Below are 21892 nucleotides of genomic sequence, written 5' to 3'. Positions count from 1 at the left end.
CAAACATATTCCTGTATAAATTCCAGTTCTGAATAAATAAATCTCATATCTATTCAGCCCCATGGTTGAGCTGCCCCGTATTTTTTTTTTTATATTTTTTTAGATCTGACCTTTCAATGTATTCATGTATCCACACGTACACGTACGCCGCTCATAAATATGGAAGCTGCATACTCCTGCTTGTAATTAAATTACTGTTACAAACCATTGTGGACATTTTTGTGCTGAAATAAAAAGGGAATGGAATTGTTTAATATCCTCAGGTTTTGTGGTTGCTGTTATCACTGGGTGTTCTTGCTTCGGACCTTGGGGATCAACACACACACACATACACACACATAAGAACACAAACACCATGATGCCTTGGCCACTACCCAGTGTTTCTTACAAAAGTGAACCCTGCAGTGTTATTTTCAAGCTGTTTCCAGCCTAATACCTCATTGTTTCTTTTCGTGTTTTCTTCTCACCCTGCCTCTCTGTTGTGCTGAGCTTGTCTCGCCTGGACACAAGAGATGCAATGCCACTAGCCTGATTATTGAGAGAATGTTGTAGGCCTAATTGTGTCTGTGTTATCAGCGAGTTGTAGTTGGGCAGACATGAGAGAATAAATCTGTCTCTAGATTTTGTTTTTTCGGGCCCACAACAGGCAGAAGATAGAGGAGGAAAATAAACACAAAAAGAAGAAAAAGCCCCCGATGGGTACAGATACACAGGCGTTTTTTCATAGCTGTCACCCAGGGTTTAAAAACACCTCACTGTGGACAGAGTGAGAGACAGCGACAGACAGATAGGAAAAAACGAAGGAAAAAAAGGAGGAGTAAAGAGACTGAATTGGAGAGAAAAGGGTGAAATGCTTGGCCACATGGTCTGGTGGGAAATCCCCCACTGAGCTGGGAGCCCTGCGCCCTGGTGGCTAGATGAAATGTCTTATCTGCCGACGGCAGGACTCTGTCCTTTAAGGGGGGCTAGGGAAAACTCATTGTCCAGCCAACCGGCATCTCAACTGATCCGTGTTCCCTTTGACCTTTACCACTGCTGCCACCGACACATGCCAAACTTTAGATTGCGTTAAATGTGGGATTGCTCATTTATGCAGCATCTCTCATGTGCGTGTGCGTTTGTTGCTGCAAACTTTAATTCCATGCACAGTTGTGTTGTTGTTCATAGGTCATGTGTGCATCATAAGGGAGAGGGTGAGACGCGTGACATTTGGATCTACCTGTCTATAGTCTTTCACCCGTTCTTGTGTTATCTTTCTTCTCAACTCGTCTAACAACCCCTAATGAGCAGGAAATTAAGTTGTTACGTGGCTATCATACAGCATGATATGCACTAATTGCGCAGATTGTATCTGTATTATTTTTACAAAGAGCAGTAGGGTGCTCTAGTAATTTTCATTAATTACACACAAAGACGGAGTAATTAGATTTTTCATTACTCCATAACTTTTTCTCTACGACTTTTTTGGGAGTGTGGGATGGGGCTGAGGTGTGTGTCTTAATATGTTTTGATTCATTACCTCCCAGGAACAGTGTTGTCGGCATTATATGAAAATATTGAATTTACCTTTCCCTCAAGAATGGCCTTGCAAGCTCGCTGCTCTGTAACAATCACACCATCAGGTGTGGTGAATGTTTTTCTTGCATATCACTCTTCACTCACAAGCCACTGTCATTTTTTATCATATGTTCTGAGTCACCTTGAATTAGGATGAAGACGTTCGAGTTACTAATGGCTTCTGTACAAAACCGTGCCATTCAGAACAGTAACACAAGCAGTGTTTTAACGCCATCACTCTCTGTCAGAGTAACAAGAAAACTATGAGAAATTCAAGTAAACAAATCAGTAGATAGACAGAGTTGTAGGGATTTCTTTCTGTGTATAGTTCCACTCCAGTCTTGGCTGTTAAATTTTTGATTCTCCTTAAAGTACAGCCTCAGAATGTCAGAATAAGCTGATAGTGTAACATCCGTGCACTTGTATAAAAGGCATGCATGGCTGCAATGAGTCGCTCCATTCAGATGAATACACTGCTGCCATGACTTTGCTGCGAGGGAAACATGCATTCAGACTCAAAGCTTTGAGTGACTTTCATACCGGCCATCTAAAAAAAATCATGGTAGCATGCTAATCTCATGCTGTGATGAATTACAGAGCGAGGATTGCAGCACTTTTCAGCTTCTGTTCTTACGTCACTTGCTAATTGCACCTCTTCATCACACACGCAAGAGAGAATAGAGTTGGGAAGATGTTGTTTAGAAAATCGCATTGAATGTGCATGTGTCTGAGAGAGGGGAAGAGCTAGCAAGGCAGACTGAATGGAAGAGGCAGTGGCAATCAGCTATCTCCCAGCTCTAGCTTCCAGGCCAGACACGTTGCCGCCATGCAGTTTTCCAGTAAGCTGACAAAGAAGCTGAATAATGTATCCATCAGTCTGCCTGAGTCTGCCGAGCACTGGGCACTGAGTAAGCTGCCAGCTTGTTATAGGCTCATTACAGGTGAAGATGACATGTGGAGGTGCAGCCGCCTTGGCATTGTCTCCCTGCCCTGCCCTCGATAGAAGGCACAGCACTCAGTCACTCCCCATGGCATGGAGAAAGGGAGACAGAGGTGATAGAGGAGGAGGGAATGAGCCTCAATGCTCCCCTAACCCCCCAAAATGAAATTGACAGGCTCGCTGAAGTAATTGCTCCCAGCACTATTTTCTTTGGCAGGAAATACTGTTATCGACAAATAGGGGATTCAATAAGCGGCAGGAGATGAGGCTCTGGGCTGTGGTCAAAAGGCTGTGTCTGTCCTCTACTGTTGAGGTTGCAGTGTCTCCTGATGCTCTATCTCTCTGCACTGCCCTTTCTCCCCCATCGTCGGCCTCTCTCTTTTTTGTATCAAGCCCCTACTTTTTCTTCTCCCACATACCCCCCTCTGCTTCCTTTATGTCTTACTACCTTGACACACGGTACCCACACATCTCTCTGCTCCTCATCCCTCCATCTTCCCTTGCTTCCATTCTCTAGAGTCTCTTTTTGACCATTTTCTTCTCTTGACCATTTCTGTGAGCCTGAAGGGGAAAACTATATCATCCGGTAGCCAGCAGGTAATGCCCCCTCCCTCTAATCCTCAGATTGTTTCTCTGCTGCCAGTCTGGTAGTGTAATGTTGATATTACCCCAAAGGATTCCATTGATTTGGGCTAGGGTCATGAAAAAGCAGTTTATGGTCAGTGTCTTTGGTTTCCAGAGGTCAGAGCATGCGGTGAAACCAGAGCTCTAGCTTTTCTGGACATAGTGGTATGCCTGCTGGGAACCACTGAGAGGTAAGAACATAAATACAAAGTGGATGATGTACTTCCCTCTCACTGCCCTATGTATTATTGAGGAAGTAATGTTCTGAAAATGCAGTCGGCTAATCAGCCATATCCAAAAGTGGAGTCGCAGTGATGTAAGAAGTGTATTTACATTTGAAACTCCTTTTTTCTCATATGGTATATTCTCCATCTTGTTTATGACTGATTTCTCTGCTGAAAGTGCATATATTTACTGTTGAATGTTAAAGTTTTATCAGTGGGGTCTAAGTTTTAGTTAATTTGGAACTTGAGTTCTTACTCATGCCTGCAAGCTGTCCTTGACAAAGCCGCCGAGTACATGTCATTAAGCTCCAACGCCATGGAAGTCAAGCCTCGGCCAAATGGCAAGCGATTGGTCTTCAGACTTGCATGAAACCCACCACTGTGGCTTTAATGTGTCTCACCTGCCATTATCTTTCAAGCTTTATTCAGCCCACTGCTGACATATCGCCTCTCCACTGTCTACCCAACTCGGTTGTTTTAGCATTTGTTATTCATCTAAACCGAGCCTCCGCAGACAGCACTGAGTTTTGAAAACCGTAGCCTTCTCCACAGCAAAAAGAGAGTTTGTGATTTGACTGGTGAGTGCAACAATCAAGAATGGTATTTTCAGAAGACAAGCAGCAGATTACAGTCACCCAACAATGTTCAGCCTCAGAATATAAATACCAATTGTTGTTTATCTTTTTCCTCGTTCCTTTCCGAGGACAAGGAACATTGAGATCCAGTCTATCTTGTTCCAGCATTCCTGGCATGATTGCACTGGACACGTGATGCACTATTCCATCAGCTGTTTAAGTGGTTCTGGTTCCAGGACTTTTGTAGATCCCCGTCCAGGGAGTATGAGCCCCGCTGCATAATGGAGACTCTAGTGTCAGCCTCCTTCTCAATAGGGAAGGATCCCCTCTTGAGGATCTATAGGCCTGTTCTACTAAGTGTTTTAAATTAATGAACACTCGTGCTGAAAGGGGCATCTGTGCAGCTGCCTCATGATCCAGATACAGATGAGGTGCAAGTTCAGAGTCGAGACAGGGGGTCTCAAAAGTCTTTTTCACAGCATAGTGCTTTTATATTGACAGTGGGTATCGCAACCGAAATAAAGGTTAGGCTCTAAGCATGTCCCAGCATTTGGACATAACAACACACATTCGACCTCTAATCTCCACTTTTTCCTTTGAAGGAACTCTGAACGGGTAGTTTTTGTTGACTGGCCCGTTAGCTGTCCCCTGCAGAGTGGTGGCAAGCTACTGGTCTAGACACAGTCTGTCCCGAATGTGTTTTTTGGATATCATACTGTTGATAAGTCTTCTGTGGTGGTTTGCCATAGCCACTTTGAATTGTGTTGGCAAGTCATACTTCGAAATGGGAATTTTGCTTTGTAGTTCTGTGAGAGACATCTTGACATCCAAACTCTATTGTTATTGGTGTCTGTGTACAAGAACTATATACTTAGCTGATTTTGGTCTGATTTGACAGGGGCAGTGTTCATTCATCAGCAAGAAAAGTGCTTTGCATTCACCAAAGTTAGCTTTAAAAGGTTACTTTTCATCTGTTGTGTCTGGCCAGATGTTAAAAAAGCACCTTTAAAATAGACCTAGCCAACTGCTGAGCCTACAATAATTTCATTATGCCTGGATTGGCTGATTATCATATCATGACATTAATTCAGAATGTTCTCCCACATCTTTTTTTTCTTCTTTTTGGAGTAACCCCTGGAGGCATACTGTACCTTGGTTGCACATGCCCTATTTGAGAACCCTTTTTAGTGAGACAACGGAAGATTAAAAATGCTAATTACTTGAGCTGTGTACATATTAAAGTTAATAAAGTAGATTGTGGCTTCACAATTCAGAGTCTAAAGAAAGAAATTGCATGCTGTGGCAGACACAGGGAAACACACACACAGTCACAGTTCATTGACTATTTAGGATGAAATTCCTGAGTGCATTTTCCAAAAGTGAGTCAAACAAGAATGACATGAACTTTTCATAGAGTGCTTCAAAAAATATGCGCTGTGAATCAGGGATTAAAAGCTCACTGATTTAAGTATTTAAAGAAGCAGAAAAATGTAATCGTTATGGTTGTAGCTGCTATAAAGACAGTTCTATCATCTAAGTTGTACCTTGCAAACTCAAAGGCCCAACATTTCACTCTGGGGTTTTGTTAAGTATCTGGAGTATCTCTGTTTCTCCGCTGTTTAATTGAGCTTTCACATACAGTATATCTGGGGTTATCAATTTTATTATTTTTTATTTTTAGTCCCATCATTCATAGTCAGTAACAAAAAAAGCATGTACAAATTGTGTCAGGCAGAAATGTGCAACAAAGAGTCCCGTGGTAGGTAATAGTTGAAAAATTTTGATAGTAATGAGAAGGATTCTTACCTCTCCCCATGGCCTAATAACTACCTTCAGTCAGATAAAAGCTAAGCCAGTCACTCCTCCACATTCACCCAACGGTGCTTGCGAAAAAGATGAATGGCGTAAGTGTTCGTATAGATCAAGGTGAGGCAGATAAAGAAGACTGAAGCACAGAAAATGGATTTATTACAAAATCAAACTATAGTTTGGAAAACTAGACAATTATTTGAAAGAACACTTTCAGATTTAACTTGCTTTGAGATTTTGCTTGTGCTCGTACCACAATAGCAGAAAAAAATGGTTAAAGTCATGCTAGGCAACGTTAGTAAAATAACAATAATATTTATTTATAGAGCACTTTTTAAAATCCATTTTGCAGAGTGCTTCTCAAAGGCAACAAAATGAAACAGACAAGTCATCATCAGGTTTTAAAAGACAACACATAGAAAAAAAAAAAACAATTTGGTGTATAAAGACCAATACAGTCTCAGAAAAAAAATGATAATGTTTCATCTATGCATAACAAAAGGAATGGTGTAATGAAAATGGCATTAGCAGATCCTTGTTTACATGTGTTTTGGTGTTGCTTACAAAATGTCATACTCATAAAAATAACTAATATGAGGCACTGGGCTGAGTGTGCTTACATTTCCACTTTGAAACATTAAATGCAATGTAGATAGCAGTTGTGGAAGAGGCACCATTCGTACTTGGTTTTTGCAGGAGTCACCTCTTCGGGTTGATTTTCTATCAGCTTTATCTGATCAAAATGTCTTTATGTAGCCAATCAAACTATGAACTCAGTTTACTCCTAAAGCACAGACTTATTGGTAGCTGGCGATCTTCAGACTCCTCTGCTTTTTCCAACCAAAAAACGGGCTCTTTCATGTTGACTGTGCATTGTAGGAGAGCAGCAGGCCTCTCTTTTCTCCAGATAAATGAGCTAGCTTATTACTTCCCAAACTGCCTATTAGCGCAGCTCACTTTGTGGGGAACCAGCAGTCCAGGGATGAACACAGTGAAGATGATTCCGTCTGGCAGTCTCGTTCAGACATATGCGATGCTGTTTCTGCAGCTTGTTTTCTAATTTTGTTTTGTCTGGTACCTTGACGCAACCCTCACCTGCAATGTAGCTCATTCTACAACAGAACTGGAAAATGACTAATTTAACACAGATTTGTTCTTGGAGCTTGTGCTGGGAGTTCCGATAATGTGGTGAAATTTCTACATTTGCATGCAGAGCTTTTTCTTTATTTGTATTCCTCAAAATTGATGTCCTTTGCTGGACTGCATGGAAACAATGTCAGACCTACAATAGATTCAATCAACCCTGGAATCAAGCTGTAGCTCAATGTAATGTGCAATGTTGCCTTCACTGTGAGCTGGGAGAGTGTGTAAATGTGTGTTTTCCTGCTGTGGCGTAAGTGCGTGTATTGCTGCCAATATGTAGTCTCATTGTGTAAGCATCAGTGTAGCAACATGTCCCCAGAGCCCTCTGTGGAGATTATACAGACGAATCCATTTACTTCAAGCAGGAGCTGCCACAGATACAGCCTGTGTTCGGCTCTCTGACAGTTCAGTCCGTCATTAGAGCGCTGGCTGATTGAGAAAAGGAGGATTGGCCAACGCACCTCTAGAGCGTCACTCATCCTTTGTTTTCCTAAATCACGATTTTAATCAGTTTTTATCATGAGCACCTTTGTGAAAACCCAGACTTTAAGTCAAAACAAGTCTCGACAACTGAGAACAGAAGATACTCCCTTTGAAATCCAAAGTCCTCTTCATGGCACTGTTGAGTCTGTTCTCAATGCTCTGACTTATTGTGATTTTTTTTTTTTGGACTGTAATTGTTCATTAACATTTCTAAAGTATGTGTTCAGGAAGATGAATAACGCAACTGATGGATGTCCTTCAACGGTGTTCACAGATTTCTGTTGTTATTGATTGTTGGTTTTTTTTAATCACATTACCGTAGGTGTTGAGGTCAGAGTGTAGGATGGTAATGTAATAACTGCCCTGTTGATATTTTGCTTTCAGGGTGGACTAAGAAACAGCAAGCATGAGTGTACACTTTCATCCCAGGAATATGTCCATGAGCTGCGTTCAGGCATCACAGAAGAAAAGCTGCTCAACTGCCTGGAGTCCCTCAGAGTGTCTCTCACGAGTAACCCCGTCAGGTGAGTAACTCCTGCTTTCTTCACACACTGCAAACTGGGCCTCGCACCTGGGAATTTTTTCAATGTTATTTGCAAATACCACAGCCCAAAGCACTTTTCTGAGTGTCTTATTATTGGAATGATGAAAGAAGTTTCGTCAAAATCAAGAGACCTCGCTTTGAATTGCTCCTTTTTTTTTTTACTACTACTACTGTTTCTATAGTTTTAGTTAAAGTAGATTTTACAGTCCCAAAATAATTAGGATGAACATCGCTCTGTCCCCCAGACGTTGCTGTTTAAAGTATCCTTTTGGACAAAATACTAACACGCACAACAGGTATTCACAGCCGGATACATTTCACTCTATTCAGGCTCCTATTTGCCTACTTAATGCAGCTTGTTAGTGAAGAAATTGATGGCAACAACTCATTCTTTCAAGCAAAAAAGGAGCTGGAAGGACCAGACTAAAAGTCATCTTGATAAACTGGTTTTTCAGAAAATGTGCAGGTTTGTTTGTTTGAAGTGGAATCATGACTTCAAAGAAACAGATGATTTCTCTATTGAGGGAAAATTCCCGTATTTTAATGTAAAAAAAGAAACTTTTTTCTTTGATCCTCTTTGATCCAAAAAAAAAAAAAAAAAAAAAAAACATGTTGAAATGTGTCTTATGTATGTACGGTAGATGAACCAGAAGCACTTGGGATGCCATGTATTGTGAACACAAACGCCATCCTGACTGCGCTGAAGAACCACTGAGCTGTGTTTGTGGCGGAGCACAACACAGTAGATTTTCATCAAAGCTCAGACTAAGTGACAAAGTGCAAAGACGAGCACAAGGTGTATTGTTCCTCTGTTGAGCCGCATTTGCATAGTGGACAAATTTGAATGCAAGATGTTGACTTCTGTCTTATCTCAAGAGGATCTAAACACAATTTGCAAATATCTGCAAAGGAATATGGAAGTTATAAAAAGTATTAAAAAAGTACCTTGGATACACACTCCAATCCACGAAGCGTCTAATCAGATTTTTAGAAACTGTTGTGGAGAGGTGTTGATTCAACTGTGTGGTCATTTTGGGGGCAGCAGTTTGTTTTGCAGTTGGATTGTATTGCTGTCAGGTGTTTCTTTTAATTTGTCCACCCCATCTGTGTCAGCGAGGGTATGCTAAATGACAGAAACATCTCTCTGTATGATGCAATACAGTTCAACAGCACCACAAACTACTTCCTCCAAAATGATCAAACAGCTGAAGCAGAAGGGCACTCGGGGAGCGGAGACCTCCGCCAAGGCCAATCGTCGACTCTTCTCTGATATGCAAATCTGCAAGCGCAAACTTCACACTCAATATTATCACTTGTTCTCGTGAAGCGTAAAGTTCACATATTTTTCTTAATATCTCTGGTGGAGTTTACTGCGAAGAGTTCCCGTTGGTGTGTATGTTTCCATAGCCAAACCTCAGTGTGTGAAAAAAGTGTGTTTTGGTTCCCCCCTGAAACCACTGTCCCCATGTGCTCCTTAACTGCTTTCTGTATGAAGTTTGAGGCTTCCTGGTACCCATGAGTTTAGACTGTGATGTGGAGTCGCTGTATCTCTGCAGTTGACTTTGTTTTGAACTTCACTACCATGAGCCAGTAGGTTTTCTATAATCCTGCTGACAGACAAACAGACTGGATGGAAAACATAACCTCACCTTCAACAAAAACAGAAAATTGTAAACTTCACGAAAGAAGGATTTATTTCAGGGCTGTGTGGGTGTACCTAATAAACTGGCACCTAAGTGTATATGCATCTGCAATGTCTTGAAGATGAACAGAACAGTGTTTTGCTCTTGACAGCTCTTGCAGTTTATTTGATTCCTCTGTCTGTTTATTTACTTTTGGAAGAGAGAAAATATGGCTGTAATACGACTTTTTCCAGTAATATCCCTCTAAATGTTATCTGCCTTAATCAGACTTCTGGAAAACATCTTTTTTCTAATTGGTTTTGTGTAAAGGAAATGCGTTGGACCTGTTCCACGTAGATTGATTAGCTGGGTTCGACAAGACAGACACACAGCATCAACTTTTAAACAAGCACAGAGACTGGTGTAGCTGACCAAACGAGCACAAGCTCACAGTCACTGGGAGTCATTCCAGACCTCTCTGTCTATTACACTCTAATTGATAGGAAGTCTAGTTTTCCACATCAGAAGGCCAGCCATTCTGAGACCTTAATAAGCACGTGACTCTGTGTCATGTGCACAACCTGCCTCCAATCTACCAAACTAAAAATGGCCAGTGCCTGCACTTCTTCTCTTTAGTCTGTTATAACTCTATATAAAACTGCAGTCAGACATAATTAAATTTTTGGGGTTTTCAGCTCTGTCCTGTGAGCCTTGATTGGTTCTTGACTCATTCATTACGAGGCCTCACTGATTTTTTTTTTTCTTTTAAAGCCTTGTCTCTACTTGTTACCCAAATTCTCTACCTTCTCTCCTATAAATGGGATCTTCAATTTTAATTTGGTACCACTAGTACAACGGAGCCCTTAGTGACAGCGGATCCTTTAAATTATTTACCAGCCTACTGTTGAGGAGATGTTTCTTAATGTGAATCAGTGAATGATGCATATTAAATGGTCACCGGATGAGTAGAACACGTTTTTTTTTTTTCATGTTAACCCCGGTGCCAAGATAGGACCCGCCAGCTCGGCCCCAGAGGTGCTTTTATTTAATCTGTGGGCTGCTACCAGCACTGCTGCCGCATCCCTGCTTTAAGTTGTCTGCTCTGGCTAAAATCCTGCACAGTCACTCCAACAACAGATGGTCCACACAGCCATTCACATATGGAAAGGATACAGTGGACATTTTCGCTCACAGTAAGGCTCTTCTTCCACATCAAACTGAGGAGATGAAGTGATCCAACCAGGGGATCCGCGTGACATGTTGGTTTGATACCATGACAAGTATACAGAGGTATTCAATTGGTAGAAGGTAACTTGATTATAATTAGCTTATGATACATACACAAAGGAACCTCCACCGACACGAATTAGCATTTATGTAAAGTATGCTGTATAGTATAATGAATAGCGAAGTAATTATCCCTCAAGTGATTGCAGAGCTGTGAAGTCTCACAGTTTCTGGCAAGCAGCGGGGAGTCAAGTCAGCCTGTCCACACAGAAAGGCCAACCGGTGCCGAGGGGATATACAGTAAGTGAGGCCAGGCTTGCTCTGTGGGTGTTTTAAATGGCCCGAACCTTTGACTGGCCTGGAAGGGAGCAGTGCGTTATGGACAAGTCGCCTCCCACTGATGGCCAAGTCCACTGAGGGACAGGTCCACCTTTGGGTGTGCGTGCTGAGGAACACTGTGCTGGTGTTGACCAACATCGGTCCCTCGCTTGTCTTCACGCTTTTCATTATTTCTCTCCTGTTGAAAGGGACTGATTGTCTTCTTGAAGCGTGGATAAGGTTACCCCTAATTAATACAGTACGAATGCACTTAATTGTCATGGATCAAAACACACAGGAAACCCACAGTTGGTTTGCTACTCTTCTGACTCCACTATGTTAATGTAACCTTTGTACGGTATGTTATCACATGCTGAAAATAACCATGACGTAGATGCCAGGGCACTGCATTCATGCTTGTTTAAATTACTCCTAAGAATAATCATCAGCTGGCCTGCTTTTCAATATTTATATTTTGGGGACCTGTACATATATAGAAATGAGATATACTGGTCATTTGTGCGTGGTGTGCTACCATTTATTTCACCTTATAGCGTCGATCATTGAACAGTATTTCTCATTACAGAGACAAACTCCCATTCCAACAGAAAAGCTGGTGTATAGCTGGGAGATGATTACTTTCTAGTTTTCTCACAGCTGAAAAAGCCAGACAAACTTTGTCTAACATTGTCGTGTCTGTGTTCAAACGATTTGCTGGTAAAGAGCAGAATTATAAAGTTGGGGTCTGTGTTTATCAGCCGTTTCGAGGTTGGAAGAATCAGTCCGAAATGGCCCGAAATTCTCAGAGGAATGCGTATGTTGTCCTGAACTCTGTTTGGTGTCGAAATAAACTAAAACGTCTTTAATTGTGTTCTTGAACTGAAGAGCTTGTCAGCAGGGTACAAATCCTAAGACATACTAAAAACTGTATGTGATGACAAAACATATACTGTACTTTGGTATTCTTCAAGGTTAAACGTTTCCAAAAATGTGGCTCATCGTGCAAGTAATATCCAGAGCAGCAAGATTTTCTTAACCAGTGTTTGTGTTCAAATCACAACTGAGAGATACATCTTTTTATCACACTCAGGGAAGCAGGAAAAGATTAAACTGCAGTGGATATGTTTTTTTATTTAAGTTCATTATGAAGTCAATGCTGATTGCGCAGTGTAGCAGCTATAGAATAATGACACCATCTGCGTTCAGATCGGTTCCCTATGAGGCTCGCTTTCTCCATGCAGTTCTGTCTGCCACCGGGTGCAATCTCCAGGGAAAATAGAGGCCTGATTTACAGCACAAAGTCAGCCTGACTGGGTCGATCTACTTGTTCATATGAAAATCAACAGGCAGAAAATATGTTATCACCGTCTCTGTGGCACGATACCAACCCAGTTTGCTCTTCTCTGCACATACCAGCTAATGTGAATGTTTTATTCAGGCCTAGTTCACAGTTTTCTCTTAAAGTATGCTGTTGCTCCATGTGAAATTAGGACAGTTTCTCATTACCTCCTCAGCCAACATACTTCTGGCCTCTCTCTTATGTCCAAAGTGTGGTTGATCATTTTCTTGATGGAAGTTTGGAAACAAATGCAGCGTGTCCTGTGGTGTTGCTATTTCCTGGACTCTGAGGACACAGAAGCGATCTGGTTTTCTTTGCCACGATAATACCACAACGAAATATGATTGTGGGAGGGAAAGTTGAAAAATTGTCCGTTTCCTCTTTAAATATTTTCATTATGCAGTCAGTGTTGTAAACATGATTGATAATTTTGACCATCAAAGTGGGCCAGTTGATCATATACAAGTGGTCATAGCATACATGATTAATGTTCTAGAGCTGTCTACCCAAACTCTTCGTCTATATGTATCATGTGTTGAAGACCTAAGAAATATTAGTATCATTAATCAAACAATAGTTACATTTAGTCCTGATCTGTGATATATGGTGAGCAATTTTCTATTAGTTCATAGTATTTGTAGCCAAAAAAACACATTTTGTGGTCAGTTAAACACTAGGGACATTTCCAACGTTTATGTCATGATTTAAATCCAATTCAGAACTTTATTTGGTGAAACTTAATTCTGTTCACTGACATGAAAGTCTCACCATCAAAGTGTTGTTGTTCTTCACAGTGAGTGCTTACCACTGCTTTTTGTTTTTCCTGTGATGTTTGGGCAGCCTGCTAATTTGCTCCCAGAGGCCTGTGTTTGTCTAATAGTTTAATTGGCTAGGCTGTGCACCTGTTTGGCAGCACAGGTGGCCACAGGGCCATTGTGCTGAGGGCCTTATCTCCCAGGCAGTTCCACACAGGTGTGTGGCATGCAGCCTTTGCAGATCCACCCACAGATGGCATTGCCTGGAGCATCCGCTGCTTTCTCTGTTTCCACTCTCTTCTCCTCAGCTGCCATGTTTTCCACTTCTCTTTCTATCAGAATTTCCCCAGCCAATTATTTCTCCTCTACTTCATTCTCCCCCCTTTTAATTTTGTCATTTGGATACTCGCTTCTTAATTTAGAAGTGTCAGATTGACTAGCCACTTTTCATTAATTTCTTAATCCACTGACGTGAGTGAGATGCCAACTTACAGAAAATTACAACCCTCTTATTTTTTCATTTAGCGGCAGAGAAGTCCTGCTGTGTTTCAGTCCGACGTTTCTTTTTCACACTCATTTTGCAGGTTATTTCCTCTCTGTCTCGCACATGTGAAAACCGCGACAAGACCCGTGTAAGAATATATCCAGGAGTTTGATATCTCAATAGGCAAAACATGTTTTTGTTTTCAATTTAGCATCACGTATGTTTACATTTTGTCTTCGCAAGATTCATTTCAGCTCCGACACAGTGAGGTTTAAGCTCACTGCTGATCTGACTCCATCAACGGACTCCAATATAAGAATAGGAGACTCGTTTTAGTGGTTTGGGCTGCAGAGCACACATCCATGGCCCCAGCATTTGACTTCCCTATGTTTAGCCCTCAGCATTACACTATGACTCTGTCAAATCCCGACAGTGACTTCCATATTAGATCTGCTAGCTCTCAGATCCCTAAGACATATTTAAGCAAAATTGAACTGGGCCCCTAACTTTTCATTATGTGAAATCTTCACGGTACAAGACAGACATTTTCTCTGGGGCATTTTCTTGTGGGGTCTTTTTGTGGAGGCGGGAGGCATTTGCTGACACCAGAGTTTCTCTCTGTGTCTGGGTACTCAAGGTGTGGGTTGTTGTGATGATCTTGCTGCTCTGCCACACAGCGTGTCTCTGAGTCTGAATCAGTCTCACCAGCTTTTCTCAGTTGAATGCTTGTAGCTGAGCACCGAGGGTTGCATGGAACACTAGTAATGGGCTTTTTACGAGCTTTGAAGTTACTATGCCTGCTAACATAAAGCTGCTCGTCCTATTGACTGTCTGTCCTAATGCCCAGCTTGATAAAGCATTGAACAACATACTGAGACACGCGGACGTTTCTGCCAGGAACGATTGGTGGTGCTCTCTGTATAATGATGGAGCAAAAAAGAACTCAAATTCCCTCATTCCCTCATCTCATAATCTTTGACTGTTACAGTCAAATAAACTCTTATATGACCAGAAATATTATTTCTAGACCCTCAAATCTTACTTTTTGATTTAAATAGTGAAATGCCTACTGGAAGTTGAAAAGGTATTGCTCTACTTGACGCTATTACATTTTATGTGTTACTCACTTACTCATACAATTAAAGACAAAAAGGTGTCAAAAAAGCCCACAACGTGGGCACAAATGTTTTTTATTAGTAGCACTAACAGGTACTCATACATCCCTGACTCGTCCTCCCTTGGCCTCCTCTGTCCACTGCGTGCACAACAGCCTGTCGCCACCAGCACAAAGCAGCACATCCATCTGAGCATCTGCTGCTGGGCTGATCAAACATATATGAGCATCTAAACGTCTCACTGTTTTTTTCTTTTTGTATAACAGCCTTGACAGCATAGGCCAGGAGTCCGGTCTGGCACAGGCACAAAGTGTGAGTGGTGGCTCTCAGTCCGACTGCAATGAGTGAACTGATGAATGATACTTGTGTGAGGATTTAGGTACAGTAGACATCAATGGGCCGGCTCTGTCTGACATGGATTCTTCACAGAAGCGAATAACTCTTTCAACTTTGTCATTTTTGATGTGGAAATAGCTCTCTATCTCAGTGAATCATCCATAATTGATCCTCTGTATTCACTTTGTTATCCTGGACAGTGCTTTTGTAAGCTCAATCAGACTCTGTGTCAATTTGAAATGGTTAAATATAGCTTTAAAAAGCAGATGTCCTTAGTGGAGTTCAGGGGGATGGGCTACCTCAGGACACATGACAGTCTGACACCTTTGAAATTTCTGGATCAAGCACCATCTCTTCCCAACCCATCACTTTGTAGAGTAATGGAAAAATAGCAATTTGATTTTTTTTTTTCCTACCATGACGATCAAGATTTAACATCCTCCAGGAAGAGATGAGGAAGGAAGCAGGACAGACGCAAGATATCCAAAGCCTAACCTGTCAGCACCATAAAATATGACCCCAGAGAAGTAAAGTGGAGGTGGAATCTTTCCAGTGGGGTAATTTTCTTTGCTCTACGCTGTGGGAGTCTACTCTCAAGACTCCCAGTGTTATTACGAACCGCTGTCACCTTCCAGGCCTCTGACTAGTTTGCTCTGTGGCTTGTCAAGGAGAAACAAGACAGGAAAGATTCAGAAATCACATAATTATTTAGCAGAAGACTGAAGACAAAGGTTTCTCTGCTCTTTTAGGCCCCCCCCCCCGACAGTAACAAGTAATTTATACATTAATCATTACACATGAATCCGCACTGATTTTTGTCTTTTACGTTTCAGGATGGTACAATCATTCTCATTTCATAGCATTCACAGATTTTTATTTGACTGTTAAATTTGGCACGAATGTTACGACAACGTCTTCAACAGACGTGACGAGCAGTCATAAATGAGCAAGTTAACTAGTTTTTACCCTTGCGGCTGACTTCACAGTTGACGTTCGCCCTTCTTCCTCAGAGGCAATGAAAACGATTTTTGGAGACATAAATGTCCCCAGTGTCTGGGTATATTTTAAGAGTGATGCCTATTTCATTTTATGACACCATCTGTTAACCTCCAAGATACCCATATCTGTTACGGCCCAAAGTGATACATTCATAATGTAGAAATATCTGTTTCTAAATTTGGAGGATATGATGCCTTTGGACACAGTACAATGTGTGATATCGTGTGTTTTTGAGTGTTAACATTTTGAACAGAACAGCTTGATCAAATCACCGGTATTTATATTATTACGTCCTAAAAAGTAGACGCAAACTTCTAGAAATATTCTCATGTTTTCTGGTAGGTGGGACATGACCCAGAATCCCATGTGCCCTGAGCCCATATTTAACAAACATCCGAGCAGGAAATCTGTCCCATCTGGTCCAGATTGACAGAGCGACGCATATTTGTTCCTACTTTTAAGCTTAGGAGTGAAAGCATTTATCAACTTTCCCAACCTACGAAAGTCATCCCGTCTGCTTCACGGTCGAGGAGCGATGCAGAGCTGTCCTGATGTTTTAGGAGTTCCCAGCAGATTTCAAATAATAGCACAAACATACACCCACATTCTGGGAGGTGCAAACTGACACTTGGCGAAAGGTTTTATACATGTACTGTATAAGGTGACGGCAACAAAAGCTTGAGCAAAATGGCGACTTTATGGCTTTGAAAATAGAATCAGTTACCTCAAAGAAGTGCTTGCCACTGCATTTCCCTCTCCTCCTTGAAAGATGAAACTCATTTCTGCAGAAGCCTGAGGAACGTGCAGATACATCACATCAAACCTGATGATCCTTACTCTGATCTTCCACAACACATACAGATTTAAAGTATACCGAACAATTAAATTAATTGGTCTAATCAACCTGCAATCTGCCAGTAGTGCTGCTGTTTTCTGCCTACCGTCGCCTGGCAGTGAGAACTGTTGTGTAGGAATCCTTCGTGGTGTTGAGGGGATAATTAGAAATTTCAAGAGTGTTTTGCACTCTGCGGGTGGTGGTTTCAAAGTGACTGGGGAGCGTAGTGTGCTGTCAGGCGTCTGCACTTACTAGTTGATTCAATTCTGATAGAGACCTGCATTCCCCAGTCTCTCACTCTCCTTTCATGCACATGCAGGCGCACACGATCGCTGCCTTCTCTGAGTTTTGTTTTGCATCCCTGCACATACAAACACTCACAGACACCTTCGGTTCCACCAGGAAAAGCCTGTGTCGTAGGCCTGAGCTTCAGTCTAGGTTAGAGCCACGGTTTCTGGAATCAAGCTTAGAATCAGATACCATTAGAAGTTCAAAGTGCTCCTTTCGAGTCCTGCACTGCTGCTGTTCCTGTGCGTGCTCGCCTATGCCAGCAGTCACTTTCTTAGAGAGTTCACACCAGGAATATTGTACCAGTATCAAATATCACAACTGCTCCTCTTTTTTCTGTGAACAGTCCTTTGCAGTGACTCAGTTTTAAACAAGTTTTTTTTGGGGTATTATTATATTATTATCAAATATAATTTGAAGAGAAATTAGTCCTTCAAAGAGTTTATCTGTCAAGTAAAAGGCATATTAGTTACAAGTGTTATTGCCTTGGCCAGGCTAAAATCTGCTGTGATGCATTTTGTTTAAGATCTGTGCCAGCCTGAGGCCTGCAGTACGATCAGAACAGCTGAATGGAGTGACACAGCACCTGTCACTGGGATGAAGAGAGCCGAGTTACCTGGAGTTACATATGAAGGATATCAGCTGCTCGTTGTTCTCTTTCAAGGACAGCACAGATCAACAGCAACTTAATTTTACCTTGGTTCTATTGCATCGATGAACTCTCAAATTTCTATGAATAAGGGTCAATAAAATACCAGAAGAAACAGTGAATGGTAGAATTCTGTAAAGGATTTTGTAAGAAAAATGTTCTTGCAATTGATGCTTTCAGGTTCTGGACCTATATGCGTGTGTCGTCTTTTGTAGAGTGTTTCGTGTAGTTTCGTAACCAGGATGTGGGATAATTCATCAGGCTTTCTATGGCATGAGATTCTAACCACCCTGAGTCCATCACACGCTTTCAGGTTGTGAAATAGTAATGTTTCGATGAACTATCAGTGTAGCTCTGGGGAACAGCAGTGTCAGGCTGTTTGTCCGGCACAGGTCCAACACTTCTGGTCACTGATGTTCTGTTTGAGTGCATACTGTCTACATGTATATACAGCAGAGTACAACTGAGTCTAGGTAGTGCAAGTGGTACACTCTATTAGTGTAATAATGGGTGAGTTTCATTAATGAATTAGTTGTTGGCTGACACATTTTGTTTTTGAGCGTGTAAAGGGAATTTGTGCCTCGTGGGAGCTCTGACATTGATGAAAAACTCTCATTTTTGTTTATTTTTTAGTAGATTTCATATAATGTAGGCTAAGAAAATAAGTTAGGTTTTGTGTTGCATGTTTTTTTAATCAGTTTTGCTATAAATCGTATCACCTGTAATTTTCATGATGTACATTTTATAATTATCTTATTTTGAATCACTTGTTGAATACTTTAGTTTAGTTCTGTTTTTGTACTGGTAACACTGCATCCTCATTGTGTTTGTGTCAAAGGTAAGCATTGAGGGAGAAAGCATATACTTACATTAATTTTATGACTCTAAACAGATAAAACAATACTTTACAAACCTTTTAAGAATATTTTAGTTACAAAGTTACAACCTTTAATACTGAAATTGCTAGTGGACAGTTTTCAGATGTAATCAGATAAACCAAAACTACAAAGGACACAATAGAAAAAGGAAAAAACATGTTGCCTAATAATAGCTATTTTTTGAAATTTCTTACTTTTTGAGATGTGATGAACAGAAAAGTGCAGTTAATATTTTGTATCTAGTATCTGTCATCTGATAGGCCTTGTGCATTATTGTTATTTCAGCAGCCTATTAAATTGATCAGAGTATAATGTAGCTCCATGTTTGGCATGGTAAATCACTAAGCAGACGCTGGTGGTGCTTGGTTTCCTGCTATAATGTTCAGAGCTATTTGTTGCTTTGAGCCTCAACTGGAATACTGTGGCAATGAATAGGTCAGTAGTCCCACAGAGGGACAGTTGTATGGCTGTGCCTGTAATACAATATGAAAGATATTGCACTCGCACAGAAGCTTTCAATAACAAAGCTCCCCACCTAGCCATGATAGAATAATAAAACTGGTCTATAGACTGAAATCAATGCGCGTACAAGCCATCTAAACACGAGACCGGCAATCAGTCAAACAGAAAGGGTGAGAGAGTGTCTGTCTCTCACTGTTTCTGTGGCTGTTGAGTCACTTACTGTGGCTGCTGATGCACAGTAATCTTTTCATCATGTACTAACAATTCCCTCGCCAAGTATTTGCAGAACTCTACACACACTATGCGTTGTTTTCCACACTCATAGATACAATATTCTACCCTCGCTTTTAGTAAATACAGAACTATATACACTGTAAGTCAGGTCAATCTTATTTGTATAGCTGAGAATTTTGCTTCGGGGGGCTTTACAATCATCTGACAGCCTCTGTCTGTGGATACGAATTAACTCCCCTAAACTTTGGGAGATGTTTTGGAGAGAAGGAAGAAAGCAAGGAAGAGCAGCAGAGGCAGGATCCATCTCCAAGGATGGATACACATGCAGTGGTTGTCATTTGAACAGATAATATAATAGATACAAACTTTGGTGAAAAACGTATATACCGTATGTAGACTGTATAGTGAAGAGCGTGGATCCAGGAGGACCTCGAGCAGCGTTGGGTCTCTCCAGATAGGTAAGACATGAGCCTCCTCTCAACCATGTAGACGTGGAGGAAGGACAGGCCACACAAACACAGAAGAGGCAGCACGGCATTCACACAGATGGGAGAGGCAGACATGCACGCAGCGGGAGAGAGAGACATGGGAGCATGCAGACACTGTTGTATTCCCTTGAGCATGACACAAAACACAGCCAGGAATAGCACAAGAAGTAGCACTCTGCCCACTCTGGCAACATGTATGGATACTGCTGAGCACGTGTGATGGAGGAAGTAAAAAGAAACCGGTAATGAGACTATCATGTGTGAGGACTGACGCGCTATTGCAGATAATTTTGTTGAAGTGAGGAACCTTGAAGTGCAGTTTGAAGTGAGCTGTGTGAAGGCTGTCTGAATGATGAAGTGAGCAGGTGATTGATCGGATGTCGTGGTTTTTTATTTAAAGCAGCAAAGGCTCACTACTGCTTACCTTGAAAATACTGTAAATATAAGAGCAGAGATAGATAGAGTGCACACGCCACCATACATGCTCATATTTTCTTATGGCGGCTCAGTGCGTAACACTGTCACCTCACAGCGACATGGCCTCTGGGTAGAATCTGCCAGCCATGATCTGGGGTGTTTCTGTGTGGAGTTTACATGTTCTAGGTTTCCTCCAGGTTTTGTTAGTCCCATGATAAACTGGCGACCGGTGCAGGGTGTACCCCGCCTCTCATACAATGCATGATGGGATAGGCTGGAGTCCCTTGTGACCCTGAACAGGATAAGCAGTGTAAAAATTGGATGGATGGATGAATATTTTCTCATGCATGGTGACATTTGTTATGTCAGCTCATGTCAGAAAGTCAATAACGTCTTTCAGTCTTTTGGGAAACAAATGTCATTTGACAGAAAGACAGACTGGCATCTCGCTGCAAGACATTTTGAGTTTTTTACATTAAGTTAACAGCAAGTCCACCCCAAAATGGCTGAAATGCTCTTTAGTGAGCACACACCTTTGCGAGTAAACATCTTGTTTATATCTAAACACTTGTTTTTGGGCTAAACTGCAAGGTTTCCATTGCATGTAATTTATAGCAGTTAGCATAACTACAACAATAATTGCGTCAAGACAGTAGAAATCACACAAAATATAAAATAAGAAATTGCTTCCCTCAGACCAACCATGAATTTTTCATTTCGCCTGCGGGATTTACATGATTGCAGAAAGTAACACAATTTGGTGGCACTTAACTAGAGGATTATAGCCATCAATATTAGATGAACAAGTTCTCCCCCAAGTTAATGAAATCCTTGGATGTATGCCCACATTAGGAGAAGAGACTGATAAGGAACTGATTCGATCTCTTGTCCTTTAATGTTGAATTTCTACATTGGCCCAGAGGTACAAGTACGTTATGTTTGACCAAACATGAGCTGTAGCATCAATGCAAGTGTTGCTGCTCTGCTTCCTGAGCAGCGAGAGTCGTCTGATTAGAATACCCAAATACTGGAAGCTTGTAGCGTTTGTTGATGCTAATACTGGTCAGCCGGCAGTCTGTCGCAGTTGATTGTGACATTATTACTACTACAACCAGGAGTCGTAGCAGTAGTGTTGTTAGCATTGTTATTTGTGTTAGCAGTTTTAATAGCATGTTGTCCGCTGCGGCAGTTTCTCTGATGAACAGAGAAAAGGGATTTCATCGCCTCAGGACAAGCACTGTAGAAGTACCATCTCTCATTTTCTTTGTGGTAACTTTGGGGACATTTAGAAGGCAAGCTGCAGAGGACCTAAGGGTATACGTGAGGGGACAGAAAATGATAGACAGTCTGGGATGTAGCGAGGAGTCAAAAACATTAAGTGCCTTAAAAACCTTGAGGACAACCGCATTATGTTGCAACCTGCAGCAAGACATACATTTTTGATGAAAGATATTCTGCACAGGCAATCTCAGTCTGTCTATTCAGTTTCATTCCAACAACAATAGAGAGAAGGTAAACACGGAGCAGACATCAGACATTTTCCACCA

At 41.4% G+C, this 21892-nt stretch overlaps 1 protein-coding gene across 7 annotated transcripts in view; it reads left to right on the top strand.

Moving 5' to 3' along the window:
• Positions 1–21892, top strand: part of diaph2 (diaphanous-related formin 2) — a 372410-nt gene that overhangs the window by 88757 nt on the left and 261761 nt on the right. For all 7 annotated transcript variants that reach the window (XM_076739474.1, XM_076739476.1, XM_076739472.1 and 4 more), the window contains one exon: positions 7740–7879. In XM_076739474.1, the coding sequence (XP_076595589.1) occupies positions 7740–7879 (140 nt within the window). The remainder of the gene's footprint in view (positions 1–7739; positions 7880–21892) is intronic.

This window comes from Chaetodon auriga, chromosome 9 (assembly GCF_051107435.1).
Source record: "Chaetodon auriga isolate fChaAug3 chromosome 9, fChaAug3.hap1, whole genome shotgun sequence".
NCBI lineage: Eukaryota > Metazoa > Chordata > Actinopteri > Chaetodontiformes > Chaetodontidae > Chaetodon > Chaetodon auriga.
This window is presented reverse-complemented; position numbering and strand designations above follow the sequence as displayed.